At 42.3% G+C, this 12,691-nt stretch overlaps 2 protein-coding genes across 3 annotated transcripts in view; one reads left to right on the top strand and one right to left on the bottom strand.

The window, feature by feature from the left end:
• The first annotated feature begins 2,019 nt into the window (after positions 1-2,019).
• Positions 2,020-12,691, top strand: part of abcb4 (ATP-binding cassette, sub-family B (MDR/TAP), member 4) — a 17,293-nt gene continuing 6,621 nt past the window's right edge. The window contains exons 1-25 of one of the 2 annotated variants that reach the window (XM_084943099.1): positions 2,020-2,251; positions 3,197-3,264; positions 3,463-3,547; positions 3,941-4,079; positions 4,177-4,213; positions 4,314-4,505; positions 4,729-4,900; positions 4,990-5,114; positions 5,263-5,434; positions 5,551-5,664; positions 6,755-6,865; positions 6,956-7,081; positions 7,435-7,638; positions 7,721-7,891; positions 8,176-8,337; positions 8,433-8,603; positions 9,122-9,268; positions 9,354-9,458; positions 9,718-9,795; positions 9,948-10,031; positions 10,101-10,304; positions 10,409-10,509; positions 10,594-10,734; positions 12,080-12,236; positions 12,322-12,519. In XM_084943099.1, the coding sequence (XP_084799225.1) occupies positions 3,206-3,264; positions 3,463-3,547; positions 3,941-4,079; positions 4,177-4,213; positions 4,314-4,505; positions 4,729-4,900; positions 4,990-5,114; positions 5,263-5,434; positions 5,551-5,664; positions 6,755-6,865; positions 6,956-7,081; positions 7,435-7,638; positions 7,721-7,891; positions 8,176-8,337; positions 8,433-8,603; positions 9,122-9,268; positions 9,354-9,458; positions 9,718-9,795; positions 9,948-10,031; positions 10,101-10,304; positions 10,409-10,509; positions 10,594-10,734; positions 12,080-12,236; positions 12,322-12,519 (3,255 nt within the window). In that variant the 5' untranslated portion in view covers positions 2,020-2,251; positions 3,197-3,205. Of the gene's footprint in view, positions 2,256-3,196; positions 3,265-3,462; positions 3,548-3,940; positions 4,080-4,176; positions 4,214-4,313; positions 4,506-4,728; positions 4,901-4,989; positions 5,115-5,262; positions 5,435-5,550; positions 5,665-6,754; positions 6,866-6,955; positions 7,082-7,434; positions 7,639-7,720; positions 7,892-8,175; positions 8,338-8,432; positions 8,604-9,121; positions 9,269-9,353; positions 9,459-9,717; positions 9,796-9,947; positions 10,032-10,100; positions 10,305-10,408; positions 10,510-10,593; positions 10,735-12,079; positions 12,237-12,321; positions 12,520-12,691 lie in introns of both variants that reach the window. The other variant, XM_084943100.1, reaches the window with a different exon arrangement.
• crot (carnitine O-octanoyltransferase) overlaps positions 7,845-12,691 on the bottom strand; it is a 25,715-nt gene continuing 20,868 nt past the window's right edge. Inside the window, exon 17 of the mRNA XM_084943103.1 lies at positions 7,845-7,930. Coding sequence (XP_084799229.1) covers positions 7,906-7,930 — 25 coding nt within the window. The 3' untranslated portion in view covers positions 7,845-7,905. The remainder of the gene's footprint in view (positions 7,931-12,691) is intronic.

Raw genomic sequence — 12,691 nt, 5'->3', positions numbered from 1 at the left:
GATATCATTACTGCTAAAGGAGGCCGAGGAGTAACTAAACATCTGACACAATGAGCAAGAAAGTGCAGGAGGGACAGGTGAAGTAGCCATGGTGCTAACGAGTCGGCTATGAGCTAAGCTAAGCTAGCGAAACAGTACAGAGACAGTGAGTGAATACTTTGGCTATAAATTAGGTAGTGAGTACACAGAAAGTGTGCTTCGGATGAAGCACGTGAAGATTATACTATGAAAGAAGAATGTATTTAAAAGTTGTTAATTAAATTGCTAAGCAAATAAGCTACTCAGAAACACCACTGTGTTTGAGCAGGAACAGGAAGTGATACTCTACCGCAGAGCGAGCGAACACCAAGTAGTATATATATATATATATATATATACTACATCATCTTTGTTCTGGAAAATCAGTACCAATACCCTTCTTCTCCCTTCTCCTCTCACTCTCCAAGACTTTGTGAAACAATCTGTTTAACAACTCCAGTCCCCTTTGTTCTACACTGTAAAAAAATATTGTAGAATTTACAGTGAATTACTGGCAGCTGTGGTTGCCAGAATTTCACCGTGAAAAATAAATTGTAAATGTAGAACACAAAACAGTATCCTATTTTGGTAACCTTAAATTTCACAGTAAATAATAATATTTTTTTTTTACAGTAAATGACTGAATTTAAACATAAATTCATGTGAAAACAACAGACATTTCGTTAACCTGATTACAGTCTTACTTTGTTAAATATAGTGAAACTGTATAAAATAATACGGTATCATGCCTAAAAAGTTGAATATTACGGTAAATGTAAAATTCACAATAAAGAATCATTAACCTGTTCATGGTAATTCATGTAAAAGCAACAAACACTCCATTAACCTGATTACAGTTTTGCATTGTAAAATACAGTGAAACTGTATAAAAATTAATATTAAAAAGTTGAATATTACGGGAAAATACTGGCAGCTGTGGTTGCCAGAATTTCACCGTGGAAAATATAGTGATAATGCAGAATACATAACGGTATACTTGTTGAAAAATGTAAAATTCACAGTGAACTTTGGTTTTTGTACAATTATTACATTGAAATAAAAAACTAATATAAAGAAAACCAGTTAAAATACATTTTAATAAGCTTGTTTACTGTCTCCTATTGACAAAGCACAGAAGAGCTGTATAATACAAAGCATGCCTTTTTATTCAAAAGTTCATAATTAAAAAAAAGCATTCTTAATCCATTCAGAAGAAACTAATAGATTATTAAATACAGTCCCAATCAAAAGTTTAAGACCACTTAACTCTGAGATTCGGACTTATTGATCCCACAAGGAAAATTGTAATCCTCTGACTTCCTGATCACTAACTTTCCTCCTCTCTCATTTTCTTCAATTATCAAACAAGGCCACCACTCAACCATTGCTCAGTCACTCCTTTTAAAGAAATACCACATCTTATCGCAGCATCGCATCTTATCTTATCTGTGGCTGTAGCTCAGGTGGCAGAACAGGTCAGCCACTAACCAGAAGGTCGGTGGTTCGATCCCAGGCTGCCTCCTGGCTGCATGCCAAATATCCTTGGGCAAGATACTAACCCCGTGTTTGCCTACTACTGGTGGTGGTCAGAGGGCCCGGTGGCGCCAGCTGTGCCTCAGGCTTGCCGTCACCAGTGTGTGTGTGTGTGTGTGTGTGTGTGTGAATGGGTGAATGACTGAATGTAGTGTAAAGCGCTTTGGGGTCCTTAGGGACTGAGTAAAGGGACAAATGCAGGCCATTTATCTTATGTAACTTCTGTCCCAAAAGACAAAATAACGTTAAAATAGGAGTGAAATCACTGCCCTTCTTACAGCCTTCATGGTCAGTTTGTACACTAACTTGGTATAAATAAAAATACAATAAAACAAACTATTTATCACGGTATTTACCACAAACTTCAGCACCTGAAGTCACGCCCCCTCACAGCTGCTGATAGACAGCGGTCAATAATTGGCTGTTCTCCAAACATGACACCCTCCGACCGTCCGGTATTCTGACAACCGGCCTTTAAAAAGAAACAGCAGGCCGGAAAGAGACGTTCATAAGTCATTTCTCTGATCAGGGGATAACACTTCAGTTCTCCCATCGATTTAGACGTCCTAAAGCCACGTGAGGAGCAGAGAGCTTGAGGCAGGAGGAGGAGGAAGGGGAAAAGTGTGCGCGAGTTTGTGCGCGTGGTCGACACCTCTGTCCGCAGAGGAGAAGCGGGGAAGAACAGCAGCGGGGGGAAACGGTGGGTCTGTACTCTTTTCTACACATTTTATTTAGCTTTTATTTGACTGAGAGCCACGACGATGGTTTTATACTTGAACCACGTCAGAGACAGAGGCGGTCGTGACGGTGCTGGAAATAAAACCGCTTCGGGGGGAAATTTTTTTTTTTTTTTTTTAATGGTAAAATTAAATGTTTTTTTCAGTGTTTAGCTCTTTACACTGTTGCCATTTTCAAAGCTGCTTGAAAGGAAATGTAAAACAAATTTAAAATTATATTTAATTAAAATTATATATATATATATACCATTCACTTATAAACCATAAGTGAATGGTTTATACTTTTACCACAATGCTCTACTTGTACTTTAAGCAACTTCCTTAAAGCAAATTATATCATTTCAATATTTAACCTCCTAAGACCTGAACTCTTCCACGGCATGCATTTTTAATTTCTCTTTGATATTTTGGCTAATTGGGGCCCGATGAATGTAAAAACAAAGAATTACCAGATTTATTTCATTTTTATTTTTTTACCTAAATTTTGTTTTTAAGAAAAATGAGAGCCACATATGAGGATATTCGTTTAAATTTTTGATAGAACAGTAGCAGTATAATGTCCTCGTAAGTGGATATCAGGCCCTTGTAGAGCAAAATTGAGTATTTTGGTCTAAATAACCAAAAATGTGATGTCCACATATGTGGACGCCAGGTCCTAGGAGGTTAAAGAAGACTAACTGTTGTTGGGGGAGGGGGGCCCTTTTTTTCTTTTCTTCCAAATCCATCCAAAAGGCAGAATATCTGCACCCTGGTTTTCACGGACTTACTGTACTTTGACTTTTTCCACCCCTCAAATTCCTCAAATTTCAGTTTTGTAAAGGATTAACTTTGCAGACTGTGTTTTATTGCAGGTTTAACGTATTCCAAAGGGCGAAGGCATGTTTATGGGATGGCTTTTATTTTGACAGGACCCAGCCATGGAGAGGGAGCAGATGGAAATGTCCGCAGCCAAACCCCAACAAAATGGAAATACAGGGTAAAAAAAAAAAAAAAAGAAGACTCTAAATTCTAAATCGCCTTTTTACTAATTACGTGACAGTTTGACTTTAGTCAAACTCCTAAAGTAGTTCGCTTTTTTTTTTTTTTTTTTTTTTTTTTTTTTTTTTTTTTAAATTTATTTTTTTTATCGGAGCTTGGGAGATATTTGACATCATGCCATTTATGAATTCTCCAGGGAGACTGAAAAAGATGAGTCGAAGAAAGGGAAGAAGAAAAAGGAGAAGCCTCCTAAGATGCCCATGGTTAGCCCCATCAAAGTGGTAGGTTCATCTTCATACTAATCACCTGCTGCCAGAAAAAAACAGGTTATACACTTATTTCTTTTCAAGGCTCATTTTTATCTTTTTTTATTTTCTGGTGTGCAAATTATTTTTCTTTATTGGAGTGTGCGTGTATGCATGTGAAGACAAAATGGAAGCAGCAGTGTTTTAAGTTGGTTTGACTGTTTTATAGTTATCCTTGTAAGACTGTAAATTCCTACAAGCATAACAGCAAGGTGTGTGTGCTGATCGGGGAAGTCAGGAGAGGATGGGAGTGAGGCACATCCTCCCGTTGTTTCAGTGAACTCCACCAGACTCCTGCAGCGAGGAGATGAAAGCTGCTTTGAGTTGAACTTTTTCCCACTCAAATTATTATTTTTTTTCTGTGTGCAGTTTAGGTTTGCAGACCGCTGGGATGTCTTAATGATTACAGCTGGGACGGTGATGTCAATGGCAAACGGCGTAGTGCTTCCACTCATGTGCATTGTCTTCGGCGACATGACGGACAGCTTCATACAGCAGGCTTTCCCCAGTGAGTTTCAGATGCAGGCTAGTGTGCACATGGGTAGCACGGCAATAATCATTAAGGGGTAAAATGACTCTTTTGTTGTTCCTTCCTGTGTCCTCAGATTCCACAAACAGCACCTTAGAAGAGGAAATGACTGGGTAAGACATCACAGCCTGACACCTCATAGCTGCCTCATCAGGCGGAGAGACTGACTGAAGCAGATTTATCAGACCGCATCTGTCACTTGTCCTCTCCCAGCCATGCCATATACTTCTCCATCATGGGAGCTGGGGTGCTGGTTGCAGCCTACCTACAGGTGGCCCTCTGGGCCCTGGCAGCCGGTCGGCAGGTCAAACGCATCCGCATCCTGTTTTTCCACCAAATCATGCGGCAAGACATTGGCTGGTTTGACGTCAATGAGACGGGAGAGCTCAACACGCGTCTCACAGAGTGGGTAACAGATGAGAAGTGTGTGATTTTAAAGGTCCCACAGTGCTGTGTGTTAATTAAACGTGCTAGAAGTATAATCAGCAGCTATGCAGATCTCTAACTTTCTGAAACTGAAGGACGCTTTGAATAAATTGCGTTATGGAGATGAGTGTGTCTGTCACTTGTATTTCAAAGTATCTGACTTTTCAAAACTGGAGCTTGATGTTTATATGTGCATGTGCAGTGATGTCTATAAGATCCAAGAAGGTATCGGAGACAAGGTGGGGATGCTGATCCAGGGTTTCACCAGCTTTGTTGTGTCTTTTATCATCGGCTTGAGCAAAGGCTGGAAGCTCACTCTGGTCATCCTGGCTGTGAGCCCCGTGCTTGGCATTTCTGCTGCTCTTTTCAGTATGGTAAGCTGCTGCAGAAGTTTATCCCTGTGTTTCTGATGCTTAAAACACCCTGGGCTCTGTATGCATCACCACCTTTTGTCTGTGTACAGGTGCTCACATCGTTCACCAGTAAAGAGCAGACTGCATATGCTAAAGCCGGTGCTGTAGCTGAGGAGGTGATCTCTTCAATCAGGACTGTGTTTGCCTTCAGTGGTCAAGAGAAGGAGATTGAGAGGTGTCATGTCTTTAACTGTTATCAACTGCCTCAAATGGCATTATTTGTGCAGATGTGGTCAGTCTTGGCAGAAATCCACTGTTTGTGGAGTTTAAAAATGTATTTTATACTATATTTGCCCCTAACTGTGCTCTTTGTTGCACTCTAGATATCATAAGAACCTAGAGGATGCTAAGAGGATGGGAATAAAGAAGGCGATCTCTGCTAACCTTTCCATGGGTGTCACCTTCCTCTTTATTTACCTGTCCTATGCTCTGGCCTTCTGGTATGGCAGTACACTCATCCTGAGTGAAGAGTACACGATTGGAACCGTACTCACTGTGAGTAGATTTGTCACCTGTTAGTTTGTACAATAAACATGCACGTGACTTGGAGGTTTTTGCTGTGGCTAACACCAGTGCACTTTTTTTTTTTTTTTTTTTTTTTTTTTAAAAAGGTCTTCTTTTCTGTGCTCATTGGCGCTTTCTCACTGGGACAGACCTCTCCCAACATCCAGACCTTTGCGAGTGCTCGGGGAGCTGCATATAAAGTGTACAACATCATTGATCACGTAAGAAGTGCAATGTTTTTCACTCAACGCTTACTTTTCTTTCTTTTTTTCCCACCCATTCGTGTTGTTGCCCTGTTGTCACTTTGTATTACCAAACATGCTGCTTTACGGTGGCGCTCCGGTGAGCTGCTTTGATGCTGCCAGCAACCTGGAGCTGGATTTTGCTGTAATTGGAGCTCCTGCTGTTTGAAGACACCGCAGGTCATTCAGTTGACGTTGCACAGCTGTGGTTCTTGTAAATTTCTTCCACTCGCTGAATCAGACTCATTTCCAAAAAGTAATTAAAACTCGAGTATGATCATGAGTTTTGCAGACACTGTGAAGATGGTGGATAGTGTTTTGTGAAATGAGCTTTAGTAGAATTTAAAAGGGGCTCCTATGGCCACAGAAGCTTGGAGCATAACCAGTCTGTTTAACTGAGCCACTTGAAGGATGGCTTGCAGGGTCAACTCCTGCCTGTTGCTATTCTGGGACGGGGCTTTGTTTAGCTTGTTGCACGTGTTTGTCTCTGTGTATGACTACAGACTCATGCTAGTTTAGAAATGCAGATAAAGGATGGCCCCATCTGAGAAACTGCAGGCTGAGCAGCACTTTTGTTTGCACACAAACAGAAATGCACACAACCTCGAGCAAAACAAATGGGATCTTCTCCGAAACGTGTTCCTTGCTCCAGACTTGAAGGGGAGGATATTAAGCCTTTGAAAGTCACTTCTGTTTTACCTGTTTTCACACTGAAATCATTTCTTGTATTGTGGCTACTACTTATTCTTATGTTCAAGGGTGAAGTGTAAAGGATGAGGCTTCCAGGTGAGACATAAGTGTCAAATTCTGCCAAAACAGAGCTCAGCTTTTGTAAGTTGCAAGGCAAAAGGGAGAATAACAGAGCTGTGCAACAGGAGATGCAGTGAAAACGCAAAGCGCTGTGAAACTAAACATTGTGCTTTCTAAACGCACTCATCTGAAACTGAAGGGCTAACAGCATTTCCTCCCATTGTTTCTTTGAGGTTATGAAAAGAATAAGCCCTGTTCTGCTGTATTAGTTTGGCCTCTTAGAAGTGAAATCTGCCGTATTTGATTCTCTTCTCGACAGGTCCCCAGTATCGACAGCTATTCAGAGGCTGGCTACAAACCTGAATGCATCAAAGGAGACATCGAATTCAAGAACGTCCACTTCAGCTACCCCTCCAGGGCCGATATCAAAGTATGTTCTCATAGCCGCTGTATACTCAAATTTAAAGTGCTAAAATAGCATGCGGACATTTTTATATCCCCAAACTCATGTTGTCTGTAGGTGTTAAATGGCCTGAACTTGACTGTGAAGAGGGGGCAGACCTTTGCCTTGGTGGGAAGCAGTGGCTGTGGTAAAAGTACCACAATCCAGCTGCTGCAGCGGTTCTACGATCCTCAGGAAGGAAACGTAAGTGGGACCTCAAGTACTTTGAAGTGCAAGATGTACAAATCAGATCAGTCCTGTGTAGACTTAACCGTTCAGAAATCAGACCTTTTATATTTATTTTTGTCTTTTTTAATTTTAACAACTTAAAGCTGAAAGTAGATGTAAAGTGGATTTCTTTTAAAGAACTGTTTATTTTGGACACTCCTTATGAAATGTGAGTCTGTTTACTTAAATACAGTAAACTGATTTTTGTGGAATTTTTTCTTTATTTTTTTGTTAAATGGCTTCTGTGTATAAAGGGCTCTGCACAAACCAGTAAATGGAAACAGCGAATCTACACAACGGTGTAAACTGAGTGTCGTGTGTCCATGTAGGTGTTTGTTGACGGTCACGATCTTCGTTCTCTTAACGTCCGACACCTGAGGGAGATGATTGGGGTGGTGAGCCAGGAGCCCATCCTCTTCGCCACCACCATCACAGAGAACATCCGATATGGCCGAACCGACGTGACGCAGGAGGAGATCGAACAAGCTGCCAAGGAAGCAAACGCTTATGACTTCATTATGAAGCTACCCGATGTAGGGCAACACTTACAATTCCTCTGTCCCTGTAAATGATTGATCACCACTTGCTAATCATTGGACTCTCTGTGTTGAGCAGAAGTTTGAGACTCTGGTGGGAGATCGGGGGACTCAGATGAGCGGAGGACAAAAGCAGAGGATCGCCATCGCCCGAGCTTTAGTCCGCAACCCCAAAATCCTCCTGTTGGATGAAGCCACATCTGCGCTCGATGCTGAGAGTGAGACCATCGTGCAGGCGGCGCTTGATAAGGTACGGCTCAACGGTTACTTAATTCTTGTTTCAAGACCACTGTAAAAAAATAAAAATAAAAACAGAGCAGAAATGTTAACTCATGTCCAGAGGAGCAATCTGACTTGATTCATAGTCTTGTATAAATGTCTCCTGCATGGATGGTGGATTTGAGCCACAGTGCACATAAACCTACCCTCCTGCAATAATTTAACAGTTTATGTTAAATGCTTGTGTACCTCACATCAGAGCAGCATGCTAGTAACATTTAACTCAGTGTAACACACACACTTGCCCGTGTGCAGGTCCGGTTGGGTCGAACCACACTAATCGTGGCTCACCGCCTTTCAACAATCAGAAACGCTGATGTTATTGCCGGCTTCAAAGATGGCAAGGTTGTAGAGGTGGGAACTCACAGCGAGCTGATGGAAGGAAAGGGAGTCTACCAAACACTGGTCTCCATGCAGGTAATATTTGCACACAGGCAGTTTTAGCAGATGGGAACTTCCACAGCACCCAGTCTTTATTTGTTTGTTTTGCATTTGTGGTTTTCCTCCTGAAGACGTTTCAGAAAAATGCCGAGGAGGAGCATGAGTCATCTGCAGATGAGAGAAGCCCAGGAATCAGGTCATTGTCTGAGTCTTCTCTCTTCAAGAGGAAGAGCACAAAAGGTGCATCCTTTAAAACCTCAGAAGGAGACAAAGAGGAAAAGTTGACTAGTGATAACTTGGAGGTGAGCAAACACCTAAATCCTTCTATCAATAAAGGAATGTGAAGTAAATATGAAAAAATATGATTCTTAGTCTAAGATGTTGTTTAAATTTTTTTTTTATTATTATTATTGTTATTTTCACTTGGATGAGTGTTCACACCTCCTCTTACTTTTTCTGGCAAGTAATAATTGAATTATACAGTACTATTTATTTTAAAACTTGGGGCTGCAATTTATTCTCTTAGGCAGTTTCTTTAAGTAGTCTTCAGGAAACGTTCTCCAGGCTTCTTGAAGGACATTCAAAACTCTTCTTTGGATGTTTGCTGCCTTTTGTTCTGTCAAGATGATCCCACATTGATTCGATAATGTTGGTTTGGGCTCCCTAGACTGATTATGATCTATTGTATGTTTCTATCAACTATGCTTTTACTGCATTAGCAATGTGTTTGGGATCATTTTCATGCTGAGAATCTACTTATACACACCATTCATTCATCACTTGCGTTAGGAGGAAAGATTAAAAAGGCTTCTGTCTGCAGGATGAAGACGTTCCCCCTGTGTCGTTCCTCAAAGTGATGGCTCTGAACACTTCAGAGCTGCCATACATTCTGCTGGGGACCCTTTGTGCCATTATCAATGGTGCAATGCAGCCTGCGTTTGCCGTCGTCTTCTCAAAGATCATCAATGTAGGTTACTCTTGATAACATGTTCATGCTGAATGGAGGTGTTTTCAGCAGCTGTAGAAAGCTTCATCTTTTTATCTCCCCTCAGGTGTTTGCAGAACCGGACCAAGACATTGTCAGACAAAGATCAGTTTTCTTTTCCCTCATGTTTGCTGCTATTGGAGCGGTTTCCTTTGTCACCATGTTTCTACAGGTATGCAAACGCACATGCACGCGGTTGATGGAAGAGGGTTTGTGGTAAACCTTGGTAAACTCTGTTATATCCTGCTAGTAAGTAATGTAAATAAAAAGGTTAAAAATGAAAGGGAAATGGTCACACAGGTCCCTGTCAAACTTTAGGAGAGTGCACACAAGTTGAAAGGATGCTGATGTGACAACACATGCGGATGATGTGACACGTGTGCTAATTTCATGGCAGGGTTGTTGTTGTTGTTGTTGTTTTTTTTAAACAGGGTTTCTGTTTTGGTAAATCTGGAGAGGTCCTCACCTTGACGCTGAGACTGAGGGCCTTTAAGTCCATGATGAGGCAGGTATGTAAGTGACAAAGTCAAATGAGAGAGCAGGGAGGATGTTGTTGAAAAATACATTTTTCTTGGTGGCTAAAGTGAACCAATTATCTACATGGCAGCCATAATAAAAGCTGGTCAGGTCCTTCAGTGCTTCTTTCAAATCTCCTTTGCAGGATCTGGGCTGGTTTGACCAACCAAAAAACAGTGTTGGTGCGCTCACTACGAGACTGGCCACAGATGCAGCCCAAGTGCAGGGGGTAAGCTTCAACAACAGCTGGCCAAAGGTTACCAAAGGCTCACAATAAAGTGTCAAATCATCCATTTAGGCCGCAGGCGTGCGTATGGCCACGCTCGCTCAGAACTTCGCCAACATGGGCACCGGTTTGATCTTGGGTTTTGTGTACGGCTGGGAGCTGACTCTGCTGCTCCTGTCTCTGGTGCCCATCATTGCAGTGGCTGGAGCCATTGAGATGAAGATGCTCGCCGGACACGCTGCTGAAGACAAGAAGGAGCTGGAGAAGGCTGGAAAGGTGAGGATTGGGTGCGAGATGTGCCAGAGTGAAAGTAAAAATTCCTCACGGCTCAGTCTGTTGAAACTCTGAACTCATGAGATATTTGCATTGCGTCTCTTCAGATTGCCACAGAGGCCATCGAGAACATCCGCACCGTGGTCTGCCTCACAAGAGAGGAAAAGTTTGAAGCTTTGTATCAGGAGAACCTCGATGTGCCCTACAAGTACGATAACTTGTATCACAGGGACATGTTTGCTCAATTATACGCTCTTTAAGTTCTGATGCCACCTTTCTCATGTTTTTACAGAAACTCAAAGAAAATGGCACACATCTACGGCCTCACCTTCTCCTTTTCCCAGGCGATGATCTATTTCGCTTATGCGGCCTGTTTCCGTTTTGGTGCTTGGCTCATTATAGTGGGAAGGATGAGTGTCGACGGGGTCTTCCTGTGAGTGAACTGAGACATTGGCTTGTATCTTCATGAGGAGATTAACAGGCAGCCTGACAGTTTGCGTGGCGGGTAACATCCAAACAAAGCTTTTCTGATGGACAGAACCTTTTCATGTGGCTGTTAATCATTATCTTAGTCAGAAGCACTTGAAGAGCCTCAGCGTGGGTGGCTTTCAAATGTACACTGTGACAGATACTTGTGGTAATACATCAGACCCTCTTTTGCTGGGAGGAGCCACTGCTTTCATTTATATTGTGTTGCATAAACTGGGAAGTCCAAAGTTCATGGCAAACCGAAGCCTCAGAGTCCATAAAATAAGAAAATATTAACTCTTTACCTCTTAATGAACACTGTACACCCAACTGAGGCTGATTTAATGTCTCTGAGCTTTTTCCCACTCTCCAGGATGGAATGATTGTACAGCATTACTGTAGTAAAGTGAATTTTGGATCCACACAGGCTCCAATATATACAAACAACCCCACTAATGTTTGGTTAAATGTGCCTTAGAAAGAATGTTTGGCATTATTGTCCTGGTCAATCATATAGTTGTTGATTTGAGGTGGAGTTGAAGAAGGTGGAGGTGGTTCTGCTTCTTCTTCATTATTCCAGCCAATTTATGCAATATCAATGCTGTCACTGCCAGAACAGCCCTGGAGCATGATGGTACCACCACCACACTGGTTCGGTGCTAATACATTGTTTTTGGGTTTGAAAGCCTCAACTTCACGCTTCCAACGTTTTGAGCCGTTTACCCACCACGACAAATCTTCTCTCGTCTGACTAGAAAACTTTTCTCCAGGAGACATTTGCTTGTCCACATGGGCGTCTGCCATTTTCAGTCGAGCTCAAAGGTATTGACTTTTGAACACAGGCTTTGGCACCCTCTCAGTCAATAGTGATGTAAAACGCATCTAACTGTGGACAGTGGTGCTGGTGTTCCAGCAGTTTCCAGTTCATGGCAGGCTTCGGACTTCGTGGTTCCTGGGTTGTTCTTGAACACTTTAACCAGCTCCCTCTCATCTCAGACTAATGGTTTGGGTCTTCTTCCAGTTCTTAGCAAAGTAGTGACACAACATTAAAGGCCACAAAATTACCATTAAATTCATGCCCACGATGAGTAAATGCAAACTTCTGACTACAGCTGTTGTAGGCATAAACTCGTCAGTCGGTTCATCATTATCGGTGGGACCAAACAGCGCAAACTCATCTTTAAGATTATCAGTAATTACAAACATGCTGGGCACACAGATGTCGTAGGTTCGTGTTAGCTTAGCCTTATGTAATCCTGTTTCACACCCCACTGACAGCGAAGCTAATGTGTTTAACTTTCCTCTCCCAGTGTGATTTCAGCCGTTCTGTTTGGTGCCATGGCTGTCGGTCAAGTCAACTCCTTCGCTCCAAACTACGCGAAGGCCAAACTGTCTGCTGCCCACATCATGATGCTGTTAAACAAGGAGCCTGCCATTGATAATCTGTCAAAGGACGGAGACTGTCCGGTACATGACGCAAAGCCCCGCGCACCCAACACAGCTTTAGAAAAGTGATATTTTACCACATATCTAACTCTTTCTTTTCTTCCAGGACCAATTTGATGGTAATGTGACCTTTGAGAGGGTCAAGTTTAATTATCCTTCACGTCCTGATGTACCCATCCTGCAAGGGCTGAATCTGAGTGTAAAGAAGGGAGAAACTCTGGCCTTGGTGGGAAGCAGCGGCTGTGGGAAGAGCACCACCGTCCAGCTGCTGGAGAGGTTCTATGACCCGCTGGCTGGGAAAGTGGTGAGAAAACAACTGCACGCCCACGCTCTGTGCACTACCTCACACTGATGCCTCTTCACCTACTGACAGTTGGGTAATGATTAGCTGGCCAGTGCTTTCCAGTACTCTGCTGTTATGAAGTCCATGTAACAGGAGCTCTTATCTGGATTACTGCATAAACATTTATCTGGTT

This window comes from Perissodus microlepis, chromosome 11, assembly GCF_051167445.1.
Source record: "Perissodus microlepis isolate ML-2025 ecotype Zambia chromosome 11, ASM5116744v1, whole genome shotgun sequence".
Taxonomy (NCBI): Eukaryota; Metazoa; Chordata; class Actinopteri; order Cichliformes; family Cichlidae; genus Perissodus; species Perissodus microlepis.
Note: the sequence above shows the minus strand (reverse complement) of the source record. Positions and strands in the feature narration are given on the sequence as shown.